General features: G+C 54.8%; 1 protein-coding gene across 1 annotated transcript; it reads right to left on the bottom strand.

Moving 5' to 3' along the window:
• Window positions 1-710: 710 nt before the first annotated feature.
• PPL (periplakin) lies at window positions 711-20,361 on the bottom strand. Its single transcript, XM_015877169.2, has 22 exons — window positions 20,209-20,361; window positions 15,260-15,359; window positions 14,899-15,053; window positions 14,435-14,555; window positions 13,771-13,896; window positions 13,484-13,525; window positions 13,242-13,403; window positions 12,515-12,622; window positions 12,212-12,307; window positions 10,888-11,010; window positions 10,039-10,185; window positions 9,529-9,680; window positions 9,142-9,239; window positions 8,435-8,592; window positions 7,533-7,711; window positions 7,257-7,395; window positions 6,895-7,088; window positions 6,135-6,285; window positions 5,758-5,841; window positions 5,223-5,339; window positions 4,927-5,019; window positions 711-4,306 (listed from the first exon to the last, which is right to left on the bottom strand). The coding sequence occupies exons 1-22, from the start codon at window positions 20,268-20,270 to the stop codon at window positions 1,622-1,624; spliced, it is 5,292 nt and encodes a 1,763-aa protein (XP_015732655.1). The 5' UTR covers window positions 20,271-20,361; the 3' UTR covers window positions 711-1,621.
• Between the last annotated feature and the right edge of the window lie 4,602 nt (window positions 20,362-24,963).

Raw genomic sequence — 24,963 nt, forward strand, 5'->3', positions numbered from 1 at the left:
TGTAAGTGTACTGTGGCTCTGAAGCCACTGTGATGGTAGAATTAATTCTTGTTCAATGCTTTTGAATCACAGAAGGGGTTGGATTGGAAGGATTGGATATTTGCTGGAGCAACGGCACGATCCTGCGTGATCCATTCATTTACAAAGGTAGAATAATTGCACTGATCTCCAAAGCCAAGAAGGATGGTCAGTGAATGCTCGCTGATGCTTTTGTTGATGGCAAAGTTTGCTGAGGCTCAGGTATTGAGCTTTAATGAAAGGAGAGGTGTCACATGAAGAATGCGGGCTGGTCGGGGCAGAGCTGGATGTGAGTATGGCTGAAAGGCAGCACTGCTCTGCCAAAGCTTTTGCTGCATCAGTTGATGACATAACGTGAAAAAGATCCTGGGGTTTAAACTTTGATAGAGGGGTTGGTAAAGCAGAAATTGCCCTGGTAAGGCAGAAATTGGGGTAAAGGAAACAGTTAGTTGTACTCTAGAAGTCTCTAGTAGCATCCCAGCATAAATCCCTCTCTTCCCGTAGCTGCAGTCTCATTTGATGGTGCAGTTCCCTCCCATCTAATGCCGCTAATTAGTCCCAGCTAACGCTGAGTCTGGTCAAAGGAATAGTCCTATTTATCAGTTTCTTTTTAATGTTGACTCTCAGCTGGCATCTTCCCATAAGGCCAAGGATCAAGAGAGCGCTGTAAGCAATAAAGGAAGACAAACATCTGATTGGAACCACTGCATTTTTTTTTTATTTCATACTATAAATAGAATTCCCCTCTATTTCCCGTTCCCGTACACAAGTAAGTGAGACGTGTAGCTGCATGTAACTCTATTCGATAAGATACCAGCACAAATGGCTCTCAACCACGAGGTAAGCTAACTGTGTTTCGAAGGCACTCTGCGTTTGGTTACAGTTGCATGCTTTACACCAGCATCTTGTGTTCGGCACTGCTGCCGGCTCTTCACATACTTCTTGGTGAACTCTATGGTATAGGAATGCTCCTCCTGGATCTAGGGCTGACACCATCAAATTACTGTGCTTCATTTCACTCTTGCCCAGCAGCATCAGCACGCCGGTGAGCAAAAAGGTCGGGTGTTCATGTGATGGTACCAAGGTGAGGTGCACATCACGCCTTTTGCTTACAGAGCCGGTTTTCTCCAAGGATAATCCCATCGTTTGGTTGCCCACAGTCAAACTGTGAGGCTTACCAACATGGAGCTGATGTACCCAGCTCTCGCTGGTCAGCCCAGAATCATTTTGACCCTCAGTCTCCTAACATCTGCTTTATTTATTTGTTTTCTGCCTTTGTGGCTTACATGTTGAAGAAACTGTGGGTTTGACTGAGTCTTTTGGACTTCAGGTACTTTGCTTGTTTTTGGCTTGTCATCTTGTTTGTTGAGTGGTTGGGTAGGGCTGAAGAGGGAGCGAAGGTTTAGTTGTAGGCTTGACAAAGGTGTTTTCCACTACTGGCGGTGCTTTTCCGCAGCGTATGACAGCAAGCAGTGCGGCTTCATAGCGCGGCTGGACAGAGGCTCTAGCATTTTGGAAGATGCAAAGGAGGGCGAGGATTTGCAGTGATCTGGTAGTCTTAACAAGTGGTGCAGCTCTGACTTGCTGCCTTTAAGAGAAGGTTCTAAAGTGGAGCGAGCACTGGGTAGTTACTTCCAGACACCAAGACCGCCAGCTCCTGGATTGACATCTGCTTGTTGAGGTAACTGTTGTACTGGGCCGTGCTTAGTCTGCCGCTTTTCAGCGCATCTTCGATTGAGAACTCTCTGCCTGATTTCCTGTCGAGGATCACGGATGATTCCCCATTGGGCCCCTTGATTGAGATCTCTTCCCAGTCGCATTCCTGACTCTTCAGCTTGACAAACAGGCTCCATTCAATGAGGCCAAGCACATGAGCTTCCTCTGGAGACATCTCCTTGCCTGTGTCTGGATCGATGACCACAATGGAGCGCCTCAGGTGGTTCTCTCTTTGTTCCCTCTTGATTGCCACCGTCTTGAGGCGGTTCTGGAGCTGCTCGATCTCTGCATCTTTTTCTTTAGATAACTGCTTCAGATCATCTAACTCTCTTTCCAGAGCTTGGAATCTGGAGTCTAGGTTTATTCCACTGTCCATGTGGGTCATGTTTCTCAAATCCCGAGCTTCTGTTGCTGTGAGTTCAATCTCTGACTGCAGCCTCCTTGTTTCCATCAGCAGGTTCTGTTTCTCAAGGTGTAATTTGTGGTTTTCTTCTCTCAGTAAGTCTAGTTCCTTCGATGACTTAGAGTTGTTGAATTCCACCTCAGACAGCCTGGTTTCAAGCCTATTGATGTCCGCATCTAGCTCCCTCTTGCGCCTGCTCTCCTCTTCCAGGTTGCTCTTCAGCTTCTGAATCTCATACTCCGTGTCTCCTTTGTCCACTTGGACGCTCTCTGAAAAGACAACTTTCTCTTTGACCTCCATTTTCTCCAATGAAAGAAGCTTCTTTCTCAAGGCTTCCAGTTCAGTTTGCAGGACTTGTCTCCGGTGTTTTTCTTCTTCCAGTTCCAGCTTGAGAAGGGAGTGCTCCTTCTCTTGCTGGGGATCTTGCTGAAGGATCACTTTCTGTTTCACTGTTACTCGTTCTGTCGTTTCCCTCTCTTGTTCTTCTAACTCATTCAACCTAATCCTCAGCCTCTGCACTTCCAGTTCCGCCTCTCTGCGGGCCTGTCTCTCTTTCTCCAGTTCTTCCAATTGTCGCTCCAGCTCAGACCGCCTCCTCTGCAGCCTGCGCAGTTCTTCACGGAGGGAATCTATCTGCTTCAGCTCGCTCTCAATGCTCTGCGAGAAGGAGTTCACTTCTGCTTTCAAGGCAGGATCTTGCTCGTACTTCACCACTTCTTGCTGGACCACTTTCTCCTTCACCTGGGAAAGTTCCTCCTCCTTTTGTCTTACTTTCTCTTCTTGGAGGAGCCGCTCCCTCTCCAGGTCAACGTGCTTCATTTGTTCCTCCGCCAGCTGCACTCTCAGAGATTCCACCTCCTCTCTCGTCTTCGGGTCCTCCCGGAACTGCAGAATTTCTTGAACAACTTCCTTTGTGTGCACTTGAGGCTTGGTATCCTTCAAAGCTTGTATCTCTTGTTTCAGCTGGTAGATCTCGAGGTCAGCTCTTTCAATTGCTGCTGTCCTCTCTATGATTTCCTCACGGAGCCGCTGTAGCTCCTTTTCAGTTTCTGGATCATTCTTGTACTTAATGACCTCCTTAATGACTTCTTTGACTTCTACCAGCGGCTCTCTGTTCCGCAGAGCAGCCAGTTCATTCTGACAGCTCTTCAACTGTTCGTCACCACCCCGGTATCTCCTCTCCTGCTCTACCAGCTCCAACCGAAGGTTGGCAACTTCATTTTCAGCCTTAGGATCCGGCCGCACGATCTCCCTCACCTTCTCCTGGACAACCACCTTGGTGTTCTCTTCCTCCAGCAGCTGGATCTTCCTGAGCAGCTCGGCCTTCTCCCTCTCGTTGGAACGCCCCTTGGATTTCTCATCCTCGTACTGGCGCCGAAGCTCATTCACCTCCCTCTCGATGGCCACGTCTTTCTCCACCTTCAGCACCTCCTTGACAGTAATCTTGCCCTCAGCAATGGCCCGTTCCTTCTCGAGACGTTTGAGCTTCTCCTGGAGGAAGCTGAGCTCTTCCTCGTGCTTCTGCCTCAGGGCACTCTCCCTCTCCTTGTTCTCTTGCAACATTCGGAATTCCATCTCCAGCTGGGGATCGTTCTGCAGCTTCAGCACCTCCTTCTCTGTTACCTTCTCCTGCTCTTTGTTCTTCTCGCTGGACAGCACAGCGATTTGTTGGCGTAAAAGATTGACCTCGTTTTCCCTGGTTCCTTCCTGCCTCCTGAGCTCTTCCAATTCTTCTTTGAGCCTCAGGATTTCTTCAGCTTGAGCCTTATCTTGCTCAATGCGCAGCACCTCTTTCACTATATACTCCTGCCCTCCTTCCTTCTTCTCATGCTCCAAAACACGCAGCCTGACTTTAAGGGCCTCCAGCTCATCCTGCAGCACCTGGTTCTTGCGCTGCTCTTCAGCCAGGCTTTGCTGCAGTTTGTGGAAGCTCTCCTCCAGCTGCGGGTCCGGTACTTTCTTCACCAGTTCCTTCTTTACCACGGTTTCTTGAGGCTTCTGGTTTTGCAGGTGGACAATGTTGTTCTGGATGGCTTGGATCTCAGCTTCTAACTGTTGCCGACGCTGAGTCTCATCCTCAAGCTCTTTCTTCAACTTCCAGACTTCTTCTACAGGCCTTACAGATTTTTTGGTCTGGATGAAGTCTTGTGTCACCTGAGCCTCTGGCTGCTGTTGTCGAAAAAAAGCGTGTAGTTAAGCACCAAGTAAGCTCGTTCACTCCTGCGACAGTACTGCAGGAGGATGCTGATCTGGGTTAATGGAGGCTGCCTATTGCAAACACTAAACAGGGCAGATTTGCAGATGGGTGTTTCTTGAACTGCTCTGTGGATTCCTGGCCTGGAAATCGCTCTCAGTGATACCTGTTATGGTCCCAACAAAGCTTTAAGCTCTGACAGATGCACATTCTGGTATGGGCTAGGCATAAAGGAAGTGTTAAAAATAGCACAGAGCTTCTAAGGATGATCAGGAACTGGAAAACATGGAGAGCTTGGGCCTCATCCCAGGCAGACCACTTCATTGAGGTGTCTGCTGATTGATGGCTTTAGGGGCATGAAATGCCAGCTATATTCATTTCCAGTTCAGCTTGTAATAGTAAAGGCACACGTGTGTGTGTGTGATTCTCATATTCTCTCAGATTCACACTGCCACAGCCTGTTGCAGCTGCATCAAGCTGCCTGCCTGCAGCACACATAGATCTAAGCCAAGAGCTTGAGCTTGCACCGAGCTGACCCTCAGGAGCCACACAGCACAGCCAAGCCCTGAGCCTCTGTGTGTGGGAGATGGCTTACCTGCCTCAGGAGGCTCTGAGCAAATTCCAGGTTCTGCAGCCTCTGCCTGTTCACAGCATTCACTTCGGTGAACTTGGCTGCCAGAATGGCTTCCTAGGAGATAAAAGAGTGTTCAGCAAAGGTGGTGGGACCAGGGATCGTCCCTGGTCTTGGCCAGTGTCAAGTGGCTGGTGGCCTGCTCTCTCCACAAGCACTTCTATCCAGGATGCTGACCATGAAATGCTTGTTTGCATAACCCCCGTTGGTCCCACAGGCTGTGAGCTGCTGTAGCTCTCCGTAGGGTACCTCTTGCTTACCTCCTCTTTCACTTTTGCAGCTGGAGATTGCAGCCTGGGCTTCTTGCTCATGTACCCATTGCGCCCGTTCTCAAGGTCGAGGATGGACCGCAGCTTCTCAGCTTCCAGCTCGTAGTCCTGTGGGAAGAAGTTCCCAGGAGGAAGGGGTGAGATTCCTGCATCACCCCCCCCAAACTCCATCTCTCTTGACTTCTTCCCTTTGGCCACATTTTGGGCAAGCTGCTGAGGCTGGTGTGGGACCTGTGGGTCACCCTGCAGGCTCTTGGGCACGTTCTGCCTGTCCTACAGTCTGGTGACCACAGCAGTATGACCAGACTCACCAGTCACCTCACCAATGCTGGCCATGGAGTAGAAAACTCCTTTCCCAAGCAGGAAATCCTGGCTAATTGCCATGTGATGTCCATGTTGGAACAGACATCACCTGGGTCCAGCTCCTCAGCTGTTTAAGCAAGCACACTAGGCTTCCTAGTTCTTCAACAGACAGCTCTCAATAGAATGTGAAGAGTTTTCCTGCTGGCAGAATTGCAGCCCTTACCTTTACTGCCTGCTGGTACTGCTGAGCTGTGGCAGAGACCTTTTGCACCTCCTGTTCTTTACTTGCGATGTCACCAAGGAGCGCCTGGGACAAACAAAGATGCATTCAGAGGGAATGCAGAAGCCCAAAGACTTCATTCACCTTTTGGGAGGGTTGCCACTGAAGTTACAACACTGAGAATTGCAACCTCCTAGCACTGCCCTGCTATTTACAAACATGTCACAGGTAAGAGTGTGGGACCTTATAGTGTAAAAATAAAGCTGCTAAGCCTGTATGTTTTCCCATGTTATGCGCAGGAGCTGTTTGACTCCATTAATCATCTCTTTGTGGTCCTCTTCCCCTCCCTCAAGCAGCCCAGGGCTCTCAGAAAGAATTACCGCTTGGTTCTTCAGCTTCACTTCCACTTGCTGGATGTTGTCTGTCTCCTGCGGCTCATAGTTGGGTATGTTGCAAAGGAACTGGTTGATTTTGTCATAGTTTGTGCGGTAGTTGGAATAGGCGCTCTTTGCTTTCTGCAGGGTCTGCGTTCTGTAGGGGAAATGGACTCAATGTCAGCACAGTCTCAGTTGTTGTCTTCTTCAAACACCTCTTTGTTCGTCCCTGTTTTCCCTTCCCTGCTCCCCAAAGACACAGATTTGAGCTGGAGTTGTTCTCCATCCCCCTCCCTGCAGGTGCTCTTCTGCAGGAATCACTGCCACCTGGTTGGTGTGAAAGCAAGAGGAAATCGCAGGAGAAATGAGTCACAGGGAAATGGCAGGGAGAATGTGGAGGATGCTGAATGCTGGGTGGAGCCTGCAGTGGGATAAGAAGGCACAAGATGTGCTGTGATCCAGGCAGAGGCAGGTGTGGGTGGATGACAGCTCATATGCTCTTATCTCACCTACTGCTGGTGCAGCCACTTGCCAAAGTCCCCATCTCTGTTGCAAGAACATTTAATCCCAGAGGCTGCCCAGACCTACCCAGCCAGCGCGTGCCAGGAACATCTATCGCCTCCTCCTTGGCACAGCCTGGAATCCATTCTGCAACTGCCCATTCCTAGACAGCATTACACCTCTTCTGCTTTCAGAGTGGTTCCTGCCCTACTGTAAACATCCCAGGCTGGTCCAGTTCCAGCTAGATGCTGTCCTAGAGCCTCACCTGTGGTCAATCTGCTTGCTGAGGTTGTTGAAGCGCTGGTTGAGCTTGTAGAGCTCAGCTTCCTGCCGCTCGATGTCAGGACAGTGCTCTTGGAACTTGCTGGCCAGGGTGTTGGAGCAGGTCTTTGTCCTCAGCAAGTTCTGTTCTGCCTCATTAAGCAAGAACCTTTTGGATTGGAGCTCAGAGCCCATGGCCTGTGGAAAAAGGAGGGAGAGATTCTTCAGGGCCGCACATGTACCAGGTTTTTGTCACCACCAATTTGTGTTCAGGGCTTGGGGCAGCAACTGCTACAGCTCCTGGGAAGCAGTTCTGTGTGTGAGACACATCAATAGGGTAGAAAACAGGCTGCAGCAAACACTCACCAGCAGCTCTTCTTTCTTACGGTCTATCACCCGCAAGTCCTCTGGCACAGTGTCATCTGTGACCAGTTTGTTCTCATATGAAGACAGCAGGTCTCGGCCTTGCTGGAGGCTCTTCTCCAGGTGTGTGGCCACCTCAACTCTGTACGGATGCAAGGGGAAGGATGTTGAATCATAGAACCATTAAGGTTATCAAAGGTCTCTAAGACCATCAAGTCCAACCACCAGCCCATCACCACCAACCCTGTCTGCTTCTGCTGGGCTTGTGCCATGACTTACTTCTCCTGGGCAGCACTGAGCAGCTGAACCACACGGTCATACTTCTTGTTGGTGTTCTCCACCTTGTTCTTTACCAACGTAGCGCTGCCAGTGTTGGGCACGGACTCAATGAAGGCCTCGCAGTCCTGGATCTTCCTCATTTTCTCTGGTTCGATGCGACGGACTTCATTGGTTATATTCTGCGGTAGGAAAAAACCTTTGCAGCAACTGAACCTTGTGGCTATGGGGAAGAACAGCTGACCTGTAGCTGTCTGGTGTGAGAGGGGAGGGCAGGGCTGAGGTGTGTGCTTGGTGGCAGGTGCCTTTCAGCCCTAAAGGGAACAAGAAGATATTTTCTCCATCCAGGCTCATATCCAGCTCTGTTGGAGCAGGCTAGATAGCCCTCAGCAAGGAAGCTCCGGCTCTGTTGGAAACATGCTGAGCTCATCTGGACCACTGGGCTCTGCAGCCTGAAGGCTGGCTTCTCTCCTGGACATCAAAGTGCTGCAGACAGCTGGAGCAATTTGCTCTCACTTGTGGTGGCACTTGGATTTTGACACAGCCCTCAGCAGGTAACGTAGCCAGGAGGTGGATTTCCTCCTGGAATGAGGGAGGTTTGTGGCACAGAGCCTGAATTAATTAGGGGTCAGAAGGAGAGGAAGGGAGCAAAGTGTTGCAGCACCGGAGCCTAGTGGAGCAGATGCTGAGTTGTGCACAAGGAGAAGTTGTGCCTTGGACTGCAAGTGTTGGTACCTTTGTTTGGTCACTATGTGGTGGTGGCACTGCCCTGTGCCCTCATGCCCCTGGGAGCACCGACAGCATCCAGAACATCAAGAACCACTCTGAAGACCTCTTGGAAGGACCCCAGCTTTGGAAGCAGGGTCCCTGTGTTGCACAATGTGCCTGCTCCTATAGCCCCGTACCTTCAGGTCCTTGGAGCGCTCAGTGCTGTCCTGCACAGCCCGACTCTGCTCCAGCGGCGGACGGAGGTTTGCTGTTATTGCTTTCTCCAACTTGTCCAGGTCACTGTGTACTTTCTCCAGCCCTGCCAGAAGCTGGCGGCCCTGAACTGATGCAGCATCTGGGGAAGGAGAATGGGGCAGGTTAGAGTCAGCTCAGTCCCACCACTGAGCATGAAACCTCATCCTCCTCTGCTCTCTGCCTGCTGTAACCACAACCTGCTTGCTCCAACACTGTGCCCCAGGACTCTTAGGAGATAAGAAGCTGTCAGTGATGTCCTCTCACTCCAACAAAGCAGCAGCCCAACGCTTTGGCCACCAGCAAGAGTCAAAGGCCCTGTGTCTCAGGTACTGGTGTGTGCCCAGGGCAATAATGGTGTCCCCATCCATGCAGTGTTTGAGATGTATGGGTGTAGCACAAAGGGATGTGGTTTGGTGTGGGACTTTTTGGCTGATGGTTGGACTTGGTGATCTCAAAAAGCTTAAGCAACCTGGACCATTCCAAGATTTTGATTCCAGGTGGTGCTATGTTCCACCATTATCTCCTGGGTACGAGGACAGAAGTGGCGCAGGATTGCATGGTTGTTGGTGGAGGGGACAAAGCAGAGGCACCCCTGAGCTCAAGACACTACTACAGTGTAGGGGAAAGGGCTGCCCTGGCAGAGCTGTACCTCCAATGCTGTCGGCCTTCAGCCCCTCGTAGCGCTGCTGGAGGACATTCTTGCAGTTGGAGGTTTTCTCCTTCACAGCTACGTAGCTATCAGCAATCCTACAGAAGGGAGAGCGTGGAGATGAGGTAAGAGCTGCCCCTCCAGCACTCATCTGGCCTGTAAAAACTGGGAGAAGCCCAGCTGGGGGGTTCTCGGCACCCTCATCCACATTCATAAGTGGGCACAGCAGAGTCTTCCTCTGTGTGGTGCAGCAGGAGAGGTGCTTCATCCTGTGAGTGCTTCCCAGTGAGTGGGAGCACTCCCCTCACTTAAAGACCCCCCCAGAGGAGGGGGATCTGGCTGGAGGGGTGGCACTGGGAGGGTTGGGCGCTGTGGTCCTGCACTTACTGGTCTGCCAGTGCTATTGCCTCTGCATCTGGAGGGGGGATCATGAAGCAGACACCCGGGGCACTGATGGCACCTCCAGCACCGTCCATCACTTCCCAGATGTCTCCACTGTTCTTCTGCAGGGTGTAGTGGGCTCCTCGGGTTATCTGGCCCTGGAGATGAGAACCATCAGCAGCAGGTCAGGCTGTGTCCCTTGAACTTATGGGCTCACTCCCCACAGCCCCCAGCCTCTTCTCTGCTGTCAGTCACTGCAGCAGGGCAGGGAGGAGGTGGCATCTCCTGAACCTGCTGTGAGTCCCGTGGTGGAAGCTCAGTCTGAGTCAGCCCACCCGAGTGGCCACTTGGTGTGGCTGTAACCTCACTACCCCCCAGCTCAGCATGGCACTGCAACACAGCATTGCAGGGGGGTGTGCAACAAGCACCATGGCTGCAGGGCGATCAGAAGCTGTGCTTTGCCTGTCACCCTGTCCCCAGTGCTGGTGTCCCTTGCATTCACCCTGGGGCCGTTACCTGCTCGCCCTCATACTCGCATAGAGCCTCCACAGGGATGGGTTGTGGTGGTGGCAGCCGGCGGTACCGTAGGGGCAGGACATGCTGGCTGCGTTCCTGCAGCGACTGCACAACAGCATCGTACTTCTCCAGGGCCTTCTCTTGGTCCTAGCATGGGGAATGAGCAAAGAAACGTGGGATGGAGGGAGAGGGGATGTGCTCCTGTGCCCCCAAAGCTGGGAAGAGCTTATACTGATTGACAGAGCCTTCAGTTTCCTTTGCTTTTTGGATGGCTTTTTGGGTCCTGCTCTGCAGCCACTGGGATCCTGCACTGAGTGCTCCCATGTCCTCCTGCCAGCTCCTACAGCCAGGCTGAGGAAGGGGTCTCTGTGCCTGGTGCTGGGATAGCCCTGCTCCCAGCAATTAGCTCTAATGAGCACTTTACAAAGCTCTGTGTGGGTTGTTCTATTTGTGTCCAGGCAGGTGGGTGTCCTACAATGGTCACTGGGGTGGGAGTAGAAGGGCACCCATTGGGCAGAGCTTTTGCTGCACCAATCAGTGCTGCATCATGCTGGGGACACAACCAGGCCCCAGCACAGCTCGTTCCACTGCCTCCTCCGGCAGCAGGTCTAATTATACTCCTACCCTTTATGAGCACCAACTCAATGGGAGAACAAATAAAAACCAGCCCGGTGAGCAATTACGTTGCTGTGGGAGAGGCAATCCCTAGCTCAAGGCAGAGGAAGAGCCAGGTGGAGGGAGGCAGCAGCATGGCCAGTGAGCAGGGCTGGTGCCCACCCCTATGGGGACTGCACCGTGGTGCCATGGAGGTGCTCTGGATCCCCTGGTCCTCCATCTGCCACTACTCACATCCAGCTCCCTGAGGAGCGACTCCAGCTGGTATCTGTCCTTGAACTCTGGGCTGTACTTTTGGTCCAGGTCCGTATCGACTCTCTTCAAGAGCTGCTGGGCATCTTTTGCATCTTTCTGAAACTGCAGAAAAGCAGAATCTCTCACCAGGGGATCCCTGCAGCAGGAACAGCCCCTGTGAGGTGCCGTGGGTGAGACACATAGACAAGGATGAGAAACTGCTATTTGCAAGAGCAGAGCCAGGGAAAGTCAGCTGGGGGAGAGAGAAGGAAGGCAGCTTTTCTCCTGCAGGGTTGTTCAATCCACGTTTCCCAGCCCTCCCCACCTTTAATTGGGGTTTCACGTGGGCAGCATCACGCCACGTGCTCCTCCCTGCTGCCAACGAGGAGGAGCAGGCAGAGTTTGGCCCTTCCCCATGCAATCCACCCCATGGGCAGTTATTTGGGCAGGTACCAGGGGAAGCACGGAGGGGCTGGGCACCCTGCTTCCCCCTTGGCAGGAGCCTCATCACGTCCTCAACACGCCCAGGCTGTGGGAGAGGAATCCGGCCCGACCTGCTCCCTGCTCAGCCTCCCAGGCTGCCAGATGCAATTTATCAGGCAGACATCTGTCTGCAGCGCTCAGCTGGGCTGTGCAGCTCCATGCAGGCTCCCTGCAGCCAGCACAGCACTGCAGGTGCGGTTTTTCCCACTCACAGCTGTGCTGCTTTGGTGGGAAGCTCCCATTGCCTGATGTGAGGCTTCCCTGGGGGCTTTGCTGGGGGTTGAGGTGGTGAATAAGTTGCAAAGAGGCGGCAGGAGCCTCTGTGAGTCCCAGCAGAGCAGGGTTCTCTGCTGTGCATGAGGGTGCTGACACCGAGCAGTGGTGCTGGTGCATGGAGGAGGTGATTTTTAGGGGCACAAAAGTGATCTGAGGGATGGAACCTCTCTCTTCCAGGACAGGCTATGAGCTGGGGCTGTGCAGCATGAACAGAGGGCTGCAGGGAGAGCTGAGAGCGGCCCTTTGGTATCTAAAGGGGGGCTCTAGGATAGAGGGGGACAGAGGTCTTTAGCAGGGACTGCGGTGACAGGACGAGGGGTAATGGTTTCAAACTAAAAGAGGGGAGTTCAGATTAGAAGTCTGTTACAATATGGGCAGTAAGGCACTGCACAGGCTGCCCAGGGAGACAGCGGTGCCCCATCCCTGCAGACCCCCAAGCTCAGGCTGGGAGGGCTCTGAGCACTGATGGAGCTGTGGGTGTCCCTGTTCATTGCAGGGGTGGGACCAGGTGGTATTTAAGGGTCCCAGCTTCAGTTCCTAAGGCCCAGCCCCAGCAGTCTGATACCTTGTGGAAGTCCTCCATGAACTTGAGGTGACTCTCCTCGCAGATCAGGAAGTTGAGATACTCCTTCCAGTCGGCGTGGACTGCCTCGATGTGTGCCTGTAATGCAATGCTGTGTCAACACCTGGGGGGGATGGCAGCCTGAGCTGGCCCCGACCTGCAGCACCCATCCTGAGCAGTGCCAAAAGTGGGGCTGGGAGATGGGGAAGGGCTGTGGGTTCTGCCCAGAGCAGAGGAGCCTGAGGGGCAGCCTTGGGGCAGCTGCAGCTCCCCATGGTGGGGGATGAGCACAGCACCGATGCTCACCTCTATGGCGTTCTTCCCAGGATGGTTCTGGGCCAGCAGCTGGTCTCCATCTGCGTGCAGCTTGTTGATGGCCTCCTCCTTCTCCTCCAGTTTCCGATGGATGAAGTTCTAGATGGAGGGAAGCAAGCTGCTGACCCCCACACAAACAGAAGGGGATGATACCCAAAGCGCTGTGTTCCCTCGCTGTGGCTTTTGTTTTCCTTTCCTTGCAGATGTTGCTGATGATGGGATTCTTGCCAAGCTAATGCTGAGATAAGGGTGAGGAGAGGCAGCAACCTGCCAGCTTTCCTCTTTGCTTTATTTCTAGCACAAGATAAGGTTGTTCAGCCTGGAGAAGGTCCTGAGAGACCTTAGAGAAGCCTTCCAGAGCCCAAGGGAGATACAGAAAAGCTGGGGAGGGACTCTTTACCAGCAAGTGTAGGTAGTAACATGGCAAGGGGGAACAGTTTTAGACTAAAAGAGGAGATTTAATTAGTTAGGAGGAAATTCTTCACTCATAGGGTGGCACTGCTGCCCAGAGAGCTGTGGGTGCCCCATCCCTGGAGGTGTCCCTGCTCTATGAGAGGCGTCCCTGCCTGCAGCAGGTCAGAACCATCACACTGTAAGTTCCCTTCCAACCCCAAACCATTCTGTGGTTGTGTGATTAATGTTTCTATCACCTGTAGACCTCCAAGTGTTTAATGATGGGAAACTGAGGCAGAAGGGACCGGTGTGATCGTGCACCCACCTCATACTGGCGGCGCCGGCTGGGGTAGTCCAGGTTGTGGTCGCTCCAGTCATAGTGCGTGCGGTCCTTTGCCTGCTGATCCAGCCAGTAGAGCTTGTTGGTGCAGCGCTGCATGTAGTCCTGCAGCGAGTTCAGGTCCTGCTGCCTCTGCTGCGAGCCGGCCTGGCAGGGAGAGAGGGAGAGCTCAGCCCTGTGCTCGTCTCCGTACCCCACCCCAGCCCCGCACTCCATAGGTCTCTTACCAGCAGCTTCTGGTACTTGGCTTGGAGGTCACCCGTGTATTCCTGGGAATGGGAGAAGAAAGGTGGTTGGGGAGGGGGTGTTTGCAGAGTGGAAGTTTGAATAGGGCTGAATAGGGCTTTTGTGGGGTTGGGTTCCTCGTGAAGCTGGAGGTGATGTGGGATGCTCAGCTCCAAAGCCAACAGTGGGTCTGGGCACTCACCCAGCCCAAGCCAGGCTTGGGAGCTGCCTGCATTCCCTCTGGGCATGAAGCCCCTGTTCCAGAGGGATATGGGGCAGAAGTGCTGACCTTGTTGCCTTCCTTGGTGATGTGTGGGCCAATGGCCATGACTTCATTGTGGAAGATGTTGTGCTCTTCAACTTGGCTGTTGACCAGCGGCAGATCGGTCCCAAAGCCCTTGCCACACAACGCATCCTACAGCACATGAGATACGGGGTCAGCAGCAGGGAAATGGGATGCAGCATCCAGGGCCTGGGTGGCTCCTTCTGGTCACTGGAGCTGGATGTGGAGCTGGGCTGAGGCAGGCTCTGGGGCTGTTGCTGAGGGATATAGAAGCTCTCACGGGCTGTGCAGCACCATGATAAGGGGGATCTGAGAATTTGAGATTGAAGCTGATGCAGCAGAGAATGCATGCAGAGAATGGGGGTGGTTACTGAGGGCACCTGGCAGTGGCCATCCCATAACTGCAGGGTGGTTACTGAGAACCCAACAGCATGTAGATAGAGGATGAGAACAAAGGGGCACATGTTGGAGCAGAACTGGCAGCTGGGTGTCAGGGAAGCCTTAGCACTGTTAGGGCACCATATAGAGAGGGAAGAGAGCATGGTCTCCACCCTTGGATGCAGAGCAGCAGAGGTTTGCCCAAGCTCACCCAGGAGCCTCTCCTCTCTCAGCCCAGGTGTCCCCATTGAGGCACAGTGCCCAGGCAGCAGCACTGCTGTCCCCTCGGTACCTGTTTCTCTTCGATCACTGTGCACCAGTTGACCTGGGGCTCAATGTGCTGCAGGGGGAAGTTGTAGATCTGTTCATGTTTCACACGTAGGTTTGCCACTCGCTCCTTCAGCTGCCGGATGCTGTAGGAAGGGAAGGATGAGGTGAGGTGCAGGACGTGGGTACAGAGCAGCCCAGCCATTAGCAACAGCTGCAGTTGTCCCCTCCCTGCCCCCTTGTGATGCCCTCGGGGACCTCAGCCATGCCACTGAGCAATGGGCTGGGCAGCAGAGGGCAGAGGCTGCCAAGCACCAAGGCTGCTCTGTATATCATCTAGCTCAAGGCAGGGGGAAGATATTGCCCCGCAGTGCAGAGCTTGATTTGGGGCTGTTGGTGGGTGACATGCTCAATCGCTGCCTGTGGGTTGTGCATGGGGGGCTCTGAGCTGAACCCACAAAGAAGGCCATCCCCTCCCACGGTACTCACTCCTCAGTGATCATGTCCCCCTGGGGGTGCTTCATGTGCCTGGCGACGGCTGCATCCCCATCCAGCACATAGAGCAGCTTGTCCGACTCCGTCAGCTTCTGAGCTGTCAGCTCCTTGTACTGTGCTAGCTGGCATGCCTTGATCTTGTGCAAGTCCTGGGTGGGCAAAGAGCAGGGAGAAATGATCACAAAGGGCAAAACACCAGCATCCATGATGGCGTGCCTCAGAGTGGGAGCCAGATGAGCTCCTCCCTCTGCATTGCTCCCATGCAGCAGCGATGGGCAGGCTGGCTAGAGGACAATGTGGTCCCCTTCCCATCCCCTGAAGCACAGGCATGCACGGGGCCACAGCTTGTACTCACATTCTGCATTCGGGAGTCAGTCTCCACGATGTTCTTCTCCACTTGGTCAGCATTTTTCTGCAGGCGCTCAATGAGCTCGGTCAGCTCTTTGCTGGAGATGCTGGGGAGAGAGAAGAGGGAGAGGAGCTCGTCACGCTGCAGGTACCCGTGCAGAGAGGCCACATCCCAGGGGGCTCCTTTTGGCATGCCATAGCCCCACCACATGGCTGGGGGCCAGCTGAGCCCGCCAGGCCTTGCAGCTGTGTGTGACTCACTGCTGCCTTTCTAACACTTTCCAAAACACGCAGCCGTGCTGCCAACATGGGGGTGGTGGCCGGGGCTTCACGATGGGAGTGATGCCACACGTGGGCCCTGGGCTCAGGGCAGGAGTTCTGCTCACACCCTGCCTCCCTCTGGAGATACCAGCTCTGCAGGGAGGTTTGCACCATTTAGAGCAAATAAAAGGCAATGGGATGGCACACGCTGCATCTGTGCCTGTGCACTCTGGCTCCTGCCAGGCAGGGATCCTCCTTCCCTTCTCTATGTGCTCAGGGTACAAGCCTCTTTGCTGGCTGTTTGCAGGGCTGGCCGTCTGCTTTACTTCATATCAGTAAGGAATTGCATGGGGTCAGCCAGACGTTCCCAGCAGGGACAGCTGAGCTGCAGCCAATGCTTCCATTAATGCCCAGAACACCCTGTGCCACAGCTCCTGCATCGCCATGGTTAGTTTAAACATCTCACCTCCTCTATTGTTTTGGCTGCACTGTGCTGATGGGATGTAAGCACCAACACCACCACGCTCCCACGTGCTTCATGCTCCCAAATACTTGAAGGGCCCAGAGCTGGTCCTGCCATGAGGGCTGAACCTTGGCTCACTCTAATCCCAATCATTTACCCAGTGGAGATAACGAGCCTTAATGATCTCATCACGTGGAAGCAGAATTAATTGTTATACGGCGCGTGGAAAGGCTGATCCCCGTTAGAGCTGCTGCTCGGTGTGCCCTGTGTCTCCTACACAAGCTGTGGACCACAGTCCAGGTGGGAGCAGCGTTATATGGTGAGTTGCAGCATCATGGCTGCAATGGGGAAATCACAGCCATCCCCTACTGCGGATGCAGGCATCCACCTCAAGCCCTGCCCCATATACCTGCAGTAGATCCCACTTCCCCAAGAGGTTCCAGCACAGCAGGGCAGGCTGTGCACTGAGGTTTCTTTATATAGGTGTTGTGTCATAAGCTGGGCATGGAGCAGGGTGATGGCTGTGTCCATCAGTGACCTGCAGGGCTGAGCATCCTGCTGCCCTGCCTGCCTGCCCCATGCTGGCAATGGGGCTGCGTGCTGCCCAGCCACATCCTGGGGTTGAATCTATGGGGATCTGCAGCACGGATGGAAATGGCAGCCCAAAAGACAGAAGAAGTTTGGAGCTTGTTGAGTTTTGGTTTTGACTGTGATGTAGAAGCTTCCAGATTGTACAGGGGAAATAAAATTCAGCTTGGGATCCACAGTGATGCTGTATTTCAGATGGAGCCCAGATAGAGACGGCTTTGTTTGAAAAGGGGGGGAAAAGAAAAAGAACAAGAAAAAAATCCCTGGAAAACCAGGCTTTGTCATTGCTGAAGAACTCGAACATTTCCAAGGAGTTTTCTGATCACGAAGGAAAAAATGATAATGTTCGTGACAAGCTGTGTTTGACAATGGCTCTGTTTCTGTTCTGCAGTGCAGGACGGGGCTGATTCCAGCACGAGGGGAGGGTTTGCTCTGGCTTTTCCCAGCTGGGGAGCAGGGAGGAGGCAGCTGCTCTGTGCTTGACCGGTTGTTGCTCAAAGCTTTGGAGCCGCTCTCTGCTCTTCAGGGAGAGGAGATGCTTTTGCCCTGGCTCACCGTGCTTGGGAGAGCTCCAGCTTTGCTGAGAGCTGGCAGCAGCCTCTCGGGCGTTCCCCAGAAGAGCCCCAAGATGCTGCAGGGCATGTGAGCATCCACAGCAGGAGGGTCCCCCCTCTTCCCAGCATCTCAGAACAACACGGTGATGCTCAAGAGATGGTGTCAAAGGGAACTGAGTTCCAAACCAACCTTCTGCCTGGACCTCCCCAGCCCAGCAGCACCTCCAGCCTGGCAGACCCCCACACTGTGCCCTGAGCAAGGGCTGTGCACCAGCTCAGCTCTCTGACTGGTGCCAGAATTTGAACCTTGCAACGATGTGACCCCTCTGTTTCCTTCTCTCTTCCTATCAGCCCGTGTCTTTGCTGATAACACTCCTTGCAGTAAACGCCCCAGTGTGTGTGTGTGGGATGAGGGCAGGACTGCAGCGGTGCACAGTCCCTGGGACCTCTCCAAATGTTCTCCTTTTCAAACGAGGAGGAGATTTCACCCACACCCCTAAAACAAGGGAGTGCTCACACAGAGCAGAGCACAACCCCTGTGAACAGGACCTGTAGATCAGGTGCCATTCTGCATCCCTGCTCTCTTAGGAAGCTGCAACCACCCTGTGCACAGCAGTGTCTCTGTGCCATACAACAGCACTGCTGGTGTGGGATGGGGGCAGAGCAGAGGGCTACATCCAGCATACCTTCCATTTGGGGGAGGCCAAACTCTGGCTCCAAAGTCTCAGCACACATTGGGACGTAGCTGGCCAGCAGGCTGTCATGCTCAGCCCGCCTTGTTTCAGTGCTGTTTATCTTCCCCTGTATTAATGGTGATATGTTATTGTAATGTGCATGGAAATTAAAGTGAAAATAGGGCAGGCGATGGCGAGGCTCGCTGCGCTATAAATACAGAGCAGGGCCCTGACTCACCGGTTGTCTATTCAGTCCTGCTGACTCCAGCCCTGCAAAACAGCCTCTGGAAATGGGTACCAGCCCCACAACCAGGTCCCCCCCACCCCTGAGCCTTAAGTTCCAGTCCCAGAGGCCGGGCCAGGCAGGTGCTGCGTGGTGGGGAGAAACCCACCTCCTGCTTTTGGGATATGGGAAAGGGAATGGGGGAGGATCTGAGATGTTCCCCTATATGATATGGCTGCTCTGCCTTCCTGGGATGTGGGACCTCTGGCACCACTGTGTGGTTGGCACTGGGCTCTTCTTAAAAATAAACCGAATAAGATAAACACACTCATGCTGCACCCCCAGCAATGCCTCTCCTGGCACACCCAGCCCTGGCAGCTGGGCTGGAGCTTTCTCAAGGCTCCCACGGCCCATGTGCCCTTATCCCTACTCTCTTTTAGGAGGAATGGAGAGGGAATAGGGACATCCTACAACATAGACCCCATACAATTGTGCACCAGGAAGGCAAAGACATGGAGCACTGCCTGCCAATGGAAATGCCAGAGGAAGGGTGCTCAGAGCTGGCTGGCAGGGATGTTCTCCAGGGGCAACGGGTGCTGCTAAGGCTGGTACATCAAGGTCCCACCATGCCATGTGCACCCCAAATCCTCTTCAGGATTTAACACAGGGACAGGGGGAGCAGCTCCTGGCCGGGCTGTGACCCACTGCAGGACATGACCTGCTGCTCCATAGGCAGCCTGGGCAGCGATCTCCTCCCTCCACAACACTCCTGGGCACAGCTCCAGCACAACCTCGAGCTCGCCAAACCATGACTGGGTTGGTGCCATGCCACCGAGCTGCTGCCAAGCCTCGGTCACCGCGGCACCCTGGCACTGAGCACCTTCAACACGGCATCGCCGCCTCCCCAAAGTGCTCCACAAAGGCTGGAGGAGCCCCCACCGTGTTGAGACCCCAATTCCTGCTTACAACCTGGTGCTGGGCTGATGTTAGCAGTGCTGCTCAGTCCCTCCTGTGCTGGCTGGGAGCCTGGCACTGCCCAGAGCGCAGGACGGGGCGGCTGCCTGCTGTCTCCCTCTGCCTTCTCCTATGAGTGGTTCGACCGGTCGGACGCCGGCGTCCCCATCCTGATGGCAGGGAAGTTTCCCCACAGTGGGAGTGTTCCCTGTGTTTGCAGCTGTTTGTAAACTCACACGCAGGAATGAACAAATTGGGGCTAATGGGCACAGCCCCCTCTTGGCTGTGTCTAAAGCAGGAGGGGTGGGGGGCGAGGGGGAAGAGGGGGGTGCAGCACCGCGGTCCTGGCACAAACCAGCCTAAAAATAAGCCTGGTTTGCAGCCTCCCGAGTACCATGGCCCCACAGCAGGGTGTTGGCACCTTCCTTCAGCAACGGGACCACTGGGAATGGGGCTGGTGGGGGGCTCAGGGCCATCCCATCTTCTCTTGCCAGCCCTCCTGAAGGCAAGGGGTGTCTGACCCCAAAAAGGGGGAGCCCAGCAGCACCTGAGCCCGGGCTGAGGCAGCAGCATCCCCTCCTGCGGGCTCCTCCTTAACGCAGAGACCAACAAGGAAGAAACCTAAACCTCTCCCAGCACTGAGCACGTTGGGGATGCAACCCCTCAGCCCACAGCACGCAGCACTGAGCGCGGCCGTACCTCCTGGGAGGGTGATTCCCCATTGATTTCCATTTTAACTGCGTCTGTCTGACAGGCAGCTTGACTGCTGCTCTTGTTTTACAAGCAAGACAACTGAAGCACTCTGTCGCACCGATAAAGTTGAGGAAAAATAAAACAACGAAAAGAGAGAGAATAGAAGGAATCATCGATCCTTAGAAAGCACTAACAAAGGTTGATGACTTTCTGCCCCAAACTTCTGCTCTGGGATCTCACCTGGCACTCACAGGGACAGTGAAGGCACCTGCCCGGTCCCGTCTGAGCAATGAGTGCCATGCCATGCCCTGGGGATGGCACCGGGGGCTGCTCTCACCTGGGGGTGCCTGAACTTTGGGACACCGAGGGAATCTGGCAGTGTCCGCACACAGAGGCACCCCAACGTGGGGGTGCTTATGCCATGGGGTTGCCCACATCCTGGGGTGCTCGGGGCGGCCCCACAAGCTGCAGCACCGGCTGGGACCCCCGGCAGAATCCACCCGGGTCTGGGCGCTGAGCTCTCGGTACCGCAGCGGTAGCACTCACCTCTTCTTCTGCGCCGACGGGCTGTATTTCCCCTTGTTGCGCTTCCTGAAGAGCGAGTGCATCGCGTCCCCGGCCGCCGCCCGCTCTTCTCCTGCTCTTCCCCCGCTGCCGCCGGGATCCCTCTGAGCCGGGAACGGCGACGGCGGGGCCGGGCCCAGGGAGGGAGGCGGGGACGGGGCTGCGGCTGCCTCTGCCCTCCCGGGGAGCGGGGCCGGGGCTGGGAGGAGAAGGGAGGAGCCCGGAGGGGGATCCCCGCTGCTCCTGTGCTGCTGAGAGGACGGGAGGGGGGAATCCGGGGTGAGGGGAGGGGGATCGCAGCCCACTGTGTGCACAAGGGGGGGCACCTCCCGTAGACCCGTCCGTGGCTGCGAGCACCTCCAGGGATGGGCACACACAGCTCTGGGCAGCACATTGCAGGGCCTCACCGCCCACTGGGGGTCAAGAATTTCCTCCTCACATCCAACTTAAACATCCCGTCTTTTAGTTTAAAACCGTTCACCCTTGTCCTACCATTGCACCCCCTGGAGTCTCTTCCCATTTTACTGTGCCTTTAGACTGCTGCACCCCCTGCCCCTCCCCAGCTCCCCGGACCCCAGCCTCCCCAAGGCTCAGTGCCTGCAGCTCAGCCATTCCTATAGCAGAGATTGTCCCCCTCTGCTCCACCATCGGGAGCTCCCACCTGCAGCGCTGCATCCAGGCCTGGGGCCCAGCAGAGGAAGGGTGGGACCAGGGGCCAGTGGAGGGCACATGGATGCTCAGAAGTTGGAACATTTCTGCTATGGAGACAGTCTGAGGGAGCTGGGGGTGTAAAGCCTGGAGAAGAGAGGGTTCTGGGGAGACCTCACTGCAGCCATTCAGTTCTTAAACGAGATTATAAACTGGAAGGGAACAGCTTTTTACATGGTCTCATATTGACAGGACAAGGAGGAATGGCTTTAAGCTAAAAGAGGGGAAATTTAGGTCAGATGTTAGGGGGAAAATCTTCACCCAGAGATCAGTGAGGTGCTGGCATTGCTGGTCAGAGCTGGGGTTGCCCATCCCTGGAGGTGCCCATGGCTATGAATGGGGTCCTGGGCAGCTGGTTTGATGTCTGCTCTATGGGTCAGTCAGTAACCCTGCCCACTGCAGAGGGTTGGAACTGGGTCATCTCTGAGATTCCTTCCAACCTGTGCCAGTGTGCAATTCTTTGTCCCTTGTGGCCTCCTCCAACCCTGCTCCAACTGCTCCATGTTCCTGTGCTGCACACAGTGCTGCAGATGGGGGCTCAGGGAGTGGAGCAGAGGGGACCATCCCCTCCCTGCCCTGCTGGCCACACTCCTTTGGGTGGCCCAGGTCACTACACTGCCTGTTTATACCTCCAACCAAGTCCTTCTGCAAAGGGCTTCTCATCACCTGGTTTGTATGGGTTGTCCAACCCAAGTGCTCCCTTGCACCTGGCCACGTTGAACCCTATGAAGTTCCTACATGCTCAGCACTCCACTCCATCCAAGTCCCTCTGGAAACATCCCTTCCCTCCTGCTTATGACTGTACCCTGGTGGGGTACTGACTGGGAAGTCCCCAAAGAGCTGCAACCCAGGCAGAGCAGGGAGCAGCCAAAACGCCCCTGCTTCCCTCTCCACTGCAAAGCACCACCATGTGCTGCTGTATTTAGGGATGCTGACCCCAGGGTGCCCACTGGCCTTGGGCACGTCCTTCCCCTATTGCCACCAGGCTGTGCCCACACAGCAGGCAGGAAGGCAGCGGGACGTCTGCCCCCAGCCCTCCGTCACCTAAGAGGTTTTGCTCACCCACCCGCCAGCGCACAGCAGTCAGCAATTAGGAGCAGCTCTGGCATTTTGATCCTGGGATTTTGTGCCCATATGGGATTAAAGGCCTGAATACGTGATTGTAGCCTCCCCACCAGCCCCAAATCCTCTGCTGATTTTCTTTCTGGGGGCACGTCAGTGCATGGCTGTGACCTATTGATCCTGATCCCCCGCTTGCGTTGCACTGCTCCGTGGGGCCACTCGCTCCCCGCAGCGGGGACAGCTCACAGCCTCCATCCGTCCTCCGGAGCACAACTGGACCCAGGTGGGACCCACATCACCCAGCTGGGCTGCAGGTGCCATTGGAGGCAGCACAAGGCAAGTGTATGTGTGTGGGGATGGGGCGTAATGGGGGGGCAGGCAGGTAATACCCGAAACCATGGGATGTGGGCTTTGTTGGGCTGCAGGGCCTTGTGATGAGAGTGTGGGATCCCTGCATAGCGGGGACACTGCTGGCTGAGTGTGGGTGACAGTGCTGTGTCCTGCCTCCTCCCCAGTACTCACCAGGTTCTGCCAGTGCCCTACAGCTCATCCAAAGGCTTGGGCCACCTCTGTGCCTGCTCCCATATCCACTATCCCCTGCCCTGCTCCATTCCAAGTTGGAGGGGGGTGTGAGGGGGGGAGAGGAGAGCAAGACCTAATTGAGTTCCTTGTGTGTAACCACGTGAAGCTCTGCATGCCTCTGTTTGCTCTAAGAGCTCTCGTGCTTTCATACTCCTGCTATCTCACAGCAGCGCATTCCTGGGCACACAGGGAGTGGACTCTCCCAGCTCTGCCAGCCGCAAACCCCTCTAAGCTCAGCACAGTGAGGGGTTTCCAAGCAGCTGCTTTTGCCCACTGGAGGGTTTTTACATGGCAGCTCCTTGCAGTTCCGCAGCCTTAATCCTCCTGATCTCCCCACATCTCTCCCGTGGCTCATTTTGGTGCGTGGATGCCTTTGAAATCCATAAAATTGCAGCTGCTCACTGAAATGTGGAGCGGTGAGACACCCCACTAAAGTGGGGAACTGTGGTTTGTGCCGACTGCCCGGGAGTTCTGCCTGTATGTTGCTTGGGATCAGAGGAGCTGCACAAAGCTCAGCTTTGGGTTACACTGTGCCATGGGGACAGGCTCCCAGCCCCATTCTGTGCCCACACTGCTGAGCTGCACATGAGAGCTGTGCTCTGGGGGTGTCAGCAGCCTTAGCACTCAGTTTTTGGTCCCTCGCACCAAGTTCTGCCCATGGGAATGCATGGAGTGTAATCCCTCAGGCCTGGAATGCCCCTGTGCCCACTGATTGCAGGGTCCAGCTTGCCTCCAAGCTGTGCTGGATGCAGCACGGGATGCCCACATTGAGGTTTCCTCCCTCCAAGCTGCATTCACTCATCAAAACAAGGGCTTTTATTTTTCACATGATCCCTTCTGCAGCTTTGCCCATGCAGTGACTCCCACTGCCTGCCCAGCTCAGCAGCAGGTGGGGATAGGGGATCCATGCCAGTGCTCAGGTGCTGCTCTGTTCCTATGGGTCAAAATCCCAGCACTGTGAAGCTCATTCTGGGGTTGGGGCTCTGTCCCCTGTGGTGCTGGAGCACCCATGGGGCCCCTCCATGTAGGAAGCACTCGGTTGGAGGCAGCGATGTGGCAATATTGACTTAACCGGGGTGAGCAGCTCTTGAGCCACCGCTGCGGGAGGGGAGCGGGAGCGGAGCACGTTTTATGCAACGCGATTGCATTTTCTTGGCAAGCCCTTCTCCGGAGCTGCTCCCACGCCCAGCCGAGCCCTCACTGCTCCACCCTGCACCGTGCCCAGCACAGGCAGCCCAGGGTGTGGGGTGGGTGCTTGCCCCCCAGAATGGGGCTTGGTGGGGACATAGGGGGCTTCTGGGTGCTGCTGTCTGGTCCCCTGCTGGCACTTTAGTGCCACCGAGGCCCACTGCATCCCACTATGTGCCAAGGCATCCCACTGCATCCCATCCCTTCAGTCTCATCCCACCCCATCCCATCCCACCTCATCCTACCCCACCCCATCCCACTCAATTTCAACACATCCCACCTCACTTTCCCTCTCAACCACATCCTGGGTTAATTCAGGAAGGTTTTGGGTCTCAGTGGTTCATGTCAGTAGGGAAACATTGTGGCAGTGCTTTTCTCCATGCACCTTCTGGATAAGCACAGCTCCAGCACATCCCTTGGGCATTCCAGGGACCCACTCCCCCCATGGAGATGCTCAGCCCCCAGTGTTTCCCCATGCAGAGCTTGCTCTGAGGCTGAAGGGTTTCTCTCTGAGTGTGGGCCAGAACATTTGGAAGTATCTTCCAAAAGCTGAGACACGCAGTGAAACAAAACAAACAAATCAGTTCAGCCCAAAGCTCACTGATTTTCAGGGTGGAAATATTGACAGCTGTGCTCGGAGCCACTCGTGTCCGTTTGGGGCTGCAGGGAGTTTCCATGCAGGGTTGTAGGGCACGGGGACATCTCAGCAGTGCTGCTTCCTCCTGCAGCCCCCACCCGGGCAGGAATGCAGCCCAGCCCGTTCCAAGCTGGCCCCGAAACCTCAGCCCCATTGGAGGTGGCTTTTGCTCTGGAATCACCCCATGGTCCATCTGCCCCATCTGCAATGGGGCTCAAGGATGTAGTGCTGGAGAAATGAATGCAGGGATTTGTCCACCTGCAAGAAGCAAAGGAAACACAGCAAAGGAAACACAGCAAAGGGAACACAGCAAGTGAGCTGCTCCAGAGCCAAGTCATGCTCCTGTTCCAGCAGCGTGGGGATTTGGGGGGGTGGGAAGTGGCCTTTCTGCTGCTTGGTTTGAGTCAAAGTGTCACTACGAGTGTTAAATATTGAACAAACATGGATCAAAAGTGAGCACTATCAGCCAAGAAATACAAAGCAGCGTGTGTGGCTGCAGCTCTGACTCATTTGGCTTGGAAATGAAGCAGGGAGTAAATTAAATTCAGCTCTTCCTCACC

Source organism: Coturnix japonica, chromosome 14 (genome assembly GCF_001577835.2).
Source record: "Coturnix japonica isolate 7356 chromosome 14, Coturnix japonica 2.1, whole genome shotgun sequence".
Classification (NCBI taxonomy): domain Eukaryota; kingdom Metazoa; phylum Chordata; class Aves; order Galliformes; family Phasianidae; genus Coturnix; species Coturnix japonica.